At 34.8% G+C, this 6,000-nt stretch overlaps 1 protein-coding gene across 1 annotated transcript in view; it reads right to left on the minus strand.

Annotated features, from left to right (window-relative positions):
* Nucleotides 1-5,397, minus strand: part of LOC134840247 (uncharacterized) — a 30,412-nt gene extending 25,015 nt beyond the window's left edge. The window contains exons 1-2 of the mRNA XM_063855993.1: nt 5,122-5,397; nt 2,995-3,151 (exon numbers count right to left, since the gene is read on the minus strand). Coding sequence (XP_063712063.1) covers nt 2,995-3,151; nt 5,122-5,331 — 367 coding nt within the window. The 5' untranslated portion in view covers nt 5,332-5,397. The remainder of the gene's footprint in view (nt 1-2,994; nt 3,152-5,121) is intronic.
* Nucleotides 5,398-6,000: the final 603 nt, after the last annotated feature.

A 6,000-nucleotide genomic window follows, 5' to 3' on the forward strand; every position in this document is an offset into this window, starting at 1 on the left:
GGCGCGCGATATATTTCCTGCTATTAAATGAAGATTTAATCTGTCTTATAATTGTTCGAAATTGAATTGAAGCATGCTATTTGGTCTATTTAATACTTTGCTATATGCGAAATATATTTTTGTATTTTCATTGTGTGTGGGGTTACTGTTCTTAAAACTAAGCAAACACTACTCTATTGACCTAACAAGGCAATCAAAATATCCACAGCTTTTCTTTGATTTGAGCTGTCTAACCTTCAGCTACAAAATCAAATTTCGAAACACTTGACTATAATACTTTCACAATTGTCAAATTGTTGAACTATAAAGAGAAACTTGAATTAGCTCTTCCCAGCCCAGGAAAAAATTACTGCCTAGAAAAACAAGACGTATCAGGGCAAATTTATGAACGTTTCGATTGCCTTTTAAGACCAATGGTGTGTAACTTGTTTCTTGAAACAATTTAAAATTTTCAAAAACAATGATTTTTTTTTAATGAGCTTTTAAAAGCAGGGACGAATCTAAGATTTTCTCGAGAAAGGGGCGAACTTTTGACAGTTTTCATAGTTTTTGTAGTTCAGAATTTTTGTTGTTCGACTCAACTGATTTTCGAAGTTCTCTCAAACCATTATATACACCAGGGGCGGATTTAGATGGGGGCGGGGGGGGGTTTGGGGGTACGGACGGCCTCCCTTCCCTCAGGGATTCGACCCCCTGCCGACCCAAAGGGTCCCCCTTTGTACTATTTTCCAATATCCATTTTTGGCGATGGACCCTGAAAACATTCTAATGGCGCCTTTGGCGCCAATATATACTTATTTTGAGGGGGGAGCGCGCGCCGAAAAAACTCGATTTTTTGGTCAAAATTTTCCAAAAAGTGCCTAAAAACGCCTTTTTTGGCCTGTTTTTCATAATTTGCCCCCCCCCCCCCCCCCCCTCGAGAAAATCCTAGATCTAAGAAAAACAGGCCAAAAAAGTTTCAGGCCCTTTTTGGAAAGTTTTGAAAATTCACGTTTTTTGAGGCCCTCTTATCTTTTACTTCCGAAGGCTCCTTTAGGATAGTTCAGCCAAGAATGGATAATGGATGTCTGAAATTGAAATAAAACCAAATCCATCAACCCCCATAACCTCCCCCCCCCCCCCCCCCCGAACCTCCACCCCCATAAATCCACACAAAGTGATAGAAAAGTAATTAAAAGACCAAATATCACGCTTTTATTTGATTTGGAATTTGGGAACTCTCTCAGTTAGATTAAATTCCGCTTACGCGTTAATAGCACGAGATAATGAGCGTCAATAGTACCAAGTTGGCATTCTTTACACCTCCCACCTCCATAACCCTACGAATGATCGCAGCTAAAAACTCATTTAAATTTGAGCTCAGAACAAGCATACCTTTCGCATGATGTAAAAATATCCCATCAAAAATTGATAGCTAACAATTCGAAATTTGTCTGCAGAAAAAAACCAGCCAGACTACAAATATTTTTTCATTTTCTTCGAACAAAAACAAGTGCAGGAAAAACTATGCTTTTGGAATTGGATATGTTCGTAAAAACTCTTTAATTGCCTCTCAAACTTCTTCCCATTTCTTAGAAAATCTTATCGCGATATACCATATTTAATTCTTTAGTGGGTATATGTGGCTAAAAAGGTATTGATTAATGTCGATTTATCAAATAAATGAATAAATATCAAATTGACTTATCAAATAAAAAAATAAACAAGACTGCTCGTATCAGGGCGAAGCCCTGAATGTTCCGACGGTCTTTTAAGGTTTATGGGGCAGTAGTTACATGCAAAAATTAAACGTAATAAAGTAAAATTTAAAACGAAAATCTAAATTTGAAATTTTTTTATGAAATAATCCCCCCATATAAAGTACCAAAAGAACAGATTTCGCTATTGTATCAAATCAATTATGGCAAATAGGCTTCTTTCAACCAATTTGGAACAATTTCTAGGACGGATTAAATCTCGGCTTACGCGTTAATAGCGCGAAATATATCGCGCGTTAATTGTCCCAAATTGGCAAAATGGCAATCTTTAAACCCCCATAACTTTACAAAAAATAATCAAAGGTGAAATATCTTTTCAAATTTAAGCTCAGGACAGCAATACTTTTTGAATGATAAAAACATTCTGTCAAAAATGGCTAGTTAAAAATTCAAACTTTGTCTGAAGAAAAAAAAACCCACCCCGAGCACAAATATTCCGTTACTTTCGTATCGAAAGTCGGAACAATAAATGATTGTAAGGATGATGTAGATCTTAATTTGAATTTTTAGTTACAGCTTTATCAATCAATAAATTATCATTTTGTCCTTATAATGATGATGCAGATCTTAATTTGTATTTTTATCATTACAGCATTACCAATTAATTATTCATCCTTTTTGTTCCGACTTTCGATACGAAAGTAACGGAATATTTGTGCTCGGGGTGGGTTTTTTTTTCTTCAAACAAGTTTCGACATTTTAACTAGGTATTTTTGACGGAATTTTTAAAAATCATTCGAAAGGTATTGTTGTCCTGACCTTGAGCTTGAAAAAAAATTTCACCTGTGATCAGTTTTTGTAAAGTTATGGGGGTTTAAATTTTGCCATTTTGGTCAAAATGGGACAATTAACGCGCGATATATTTCGCGCTAATAACGCGTAAGCGAGATTTAATCAGTCTTATAAATTGTTCCAAATTGGTTCAAGGAAGCTTATATGAGTTAATTGATTTGTTAATAGGAATAAAATTGATCTCCTTGTACTTAATATGACGTGTAGAGCACTTAATATGAATGTTTTCACAAAAAATCTCAAATAAAAAAAATTAACTTTATTTTATTACATTTAAATTTTCATGTTATCTTTGCTCCATAGACCTTAAAAGTCGGTCGGAACATTCAGGGCTTCGCCCTGATACGAGCAGTCTTGTTTTCCTTTTAGTTGCTAAAAAAATTTCCTTAACAACATCGTTAACAGCTACATTTTTTACAAAATCAGTGCTTTTTGCTGTATTAACCTTTTGCTTCTGCAAACTTCTGCAGGGCGGCAATGATTTTCTGTTGGTTTTCGTTCATTGTTGCAACCAGATCTTCGTGAACCTCTTTTTCTTCCTCAGTAGGGGGGACCTGCAGTATTTTTTCCTTCACTCTCTGAAAATCTGGATCCACGGTGGCCTAAATTTGTTTCGATAACCTTTTTTTTGACGTGAAATCCCAAGTTGACTGACAAGACTTAGAGAAGAAGAAAAAAATTATCAACTTCTTTGCGCATTATATTGACATGACGAATTCTATGCTGAGCTAATTAAATTTGCTTCAGATTTGAAGCTCAGCAGTTTTGTTTAATCTGAAATGGCAAAGAAGATTAGCTTTGAGTTATTGTTCCGACTTTCGATACAAAAGTAACGGAATATTTGTGCTCGGGGTTGGGTTTTTTTTTCTTCAGCAAATTTCGACTATTTAACTAGCCATTTTTGACAAAACTTTTCTATATCATTCAAAAGGTATTGTTGTCCTGGGCTCAAATTTGAAAAGATTTTCCACCTGTGATCATTTTTTGTAAAGTTATGGGGGTTTAAAGATTGCCATTTTGGCCAATTTTGGACAATTGACGCGCAATATATTTCGCGCTATTAACGCGTAAGCGGAGAAATAATCCGTCTTAGAAATCGTTCCAAATTGGTTGAAAGAAGCTTATTTGCCATAATTGTTTTGTTACAAGGAGCGAAACCTATCCTTTTGTACCTTATATGGCGTGTGTGGGGGGATGATTTTCCTTAAAAAAAGTCAAGTTATAGAAAACAATTTTTTTTTCATTTTGTTTTATTGTTCCGACTTTTTCATTTAGGTTTTTATTGTTATTACTGCTCCATAAACCTTAAAAAGCAGTCGGAACATTCAGGGCTTTGCCATGATACGAGCAGTCTTGTTGTTCCGACCTTCGATACGAAAGTAACGGAATATTTGCGCTCGGGTTGGTTTTTTTCTTCAGCAAATTTCGACTATTTAACTAGCCATTTTTGACAAAACGTTTTTATATCATTCAAAAGGTATTGTTGTCTTGAGCTCAAATTTGAACAGATATTTCACCTGTGATCATTTTTTGTAAAGTTATGGGGGTTTAAAGATTGCCATTTTGGCCAATTTTGGACAATTAACGCGCGATATATTTCGCGCTATTAACGCGTAAGCGGAGAATTAATCCGTCTTAGAAATCGTTCCAAATTGGTTGAAAGAAGCTAATTTGCCATAATTGTTTTGTTACAAGGAGCGAAACCTATCCTTTTGTACCTTATATGGCGTGTGTGGGGGGATGATTTTCCTTAAAAAAAGTCAAGTTATAGAAAAAAAAAATTTTCATTTTGTTTTATTGTTCCGACTTTTTCATTTAGGTTTCTATTGTTATTACTGCTCCATAAATCTTAAAATGCAGTCGGAACATTCAGGGCTTTGCCATGATACCTGCAGTCTTGTTGTTCCGACCTTCGATACGAAAGTAATGGAATAGTTGCGCTCGGGTTGGTTTTTTTTTCTTCAGCAAATTTCGACTATTTAACTAGCCGTTTTTGACAAAACTTTTTTATATCATTCAAAAGGTATTGTTGTCTTGAGCTCAAACTTGATAAGATGTTTCACCTGTGATCGTTTTTCGTAAAGTTATGGGGGTTTAAAGATTGCCATTTTGGTCAATTTTGGACAATTAACGCGCGATATATTTCGCGCTATTAACGCGTAAGCGGAGAGTTAATCCGTCTTAAAATCGTTCCAAATTGGTTGAAAGAAGCTTATTTGCCATAATTAATTTATTACAAGGAGCTAAATCTATCTTTTTGTACTTTAAATGGCGTGTGGGGGTTGATTTTCATAAAAAATTTCAAATAAAAAAAAAGTTCATTTTGTTTTATTACATTTAACTTTTTAATGTTATTATTAATCCATAAAACCTTAAAAGGCAGTCTTGGTTTTTTAGGTATGGGGGTGGAGGAAAAGATGTTACGTCTATCTTTTTGAAATAGAAACTGCGAGCAAATTAATGTCAGAACAAAACTATGCTCATTACAGAAGACATTGATACTTTTGTAATTAGGCATCCACATTAATTAACCCCTCAAGTATTTGGCAATATTTAGGCTACGAATACTCACACGTGTGGTTGACGGAGGTTGATGTTTTTCTCCATCTTCCGACTTCAAACAGTGAATAGAATATGCTTTAATGCAGTCGGAGAATGGTCGTAGGCATTCGGAACAGGCCGACCCATTGCCAAAATGCTTTGACATGGACCTGATTTTTGGTAGATCATAGCCTTGCTTGCCACAAGATAAAACAAAACAACGCTTTTTTGGTTTAAACATTTCAAAAGCGTTCAGAGATACGACTAATAACACAACACAGCCTGGCTTATATGAACAACTCTTGTACAGTTGTACGAATTAGATAGAATTTTTTAAACTAAATACTTTGAGAAAGAAAAACGTTAAAATTTTACAAAACAAAAGAGCTAACGTTAGATTTCTTACATTAAAAATTGATATGAAACTATAATCTGTAAACAGAGTGTAACGGATTTTAGTTATTGTATCAGCTAGACTAACGATTGTTTCTGAACATGAAGAAAGTTCGAAAAGTATGCTTGGGGTGATTTTTGGTTCAACCCAATTTCATTTTTTTCCATCATGAACCTCGATCCTGAAAAATTCGGGTTTTTCAGCAGATGGGCTTGCTCTAGCCTATGTGCGGCTGTTTGTTTGATCATTGCTCGTTCAATACTGAAAACACGTAATAATGATGCGTGGTCATTTTTTCCGCATTCGAAATAGTTCGAAATTGAATTGAAACTAATTTTAGCAACTTGATAAATTGGTAACAAATTTATATTTTATCTGGAGACCAGTTAGAGTACATTTGGAAAATTAAGGGCTTCGTCTTGATATTCGAGTAGTCATGTTAATATAATTACTTTCGAAGAACAAATTTTGGCTTTTTAACTTGAGAGTTCTGGCAAAGAAAAACAAAACCACACC

Source organism: Symsagittifera roscoffensis, chromosome 2 (assembly GCF_963678635.1).
Source record: "Symsagittifera roscoffensis chromosome 2, txSymRosc1.1, whole genome shotgun sequence".
Classification (NCBI taxonomy): Eukaryota; Metazoa; Xenacoelomorpha; order Acoela; family Convolutidae; genus Symsagittifera; species Symsagittifera roscoffensis.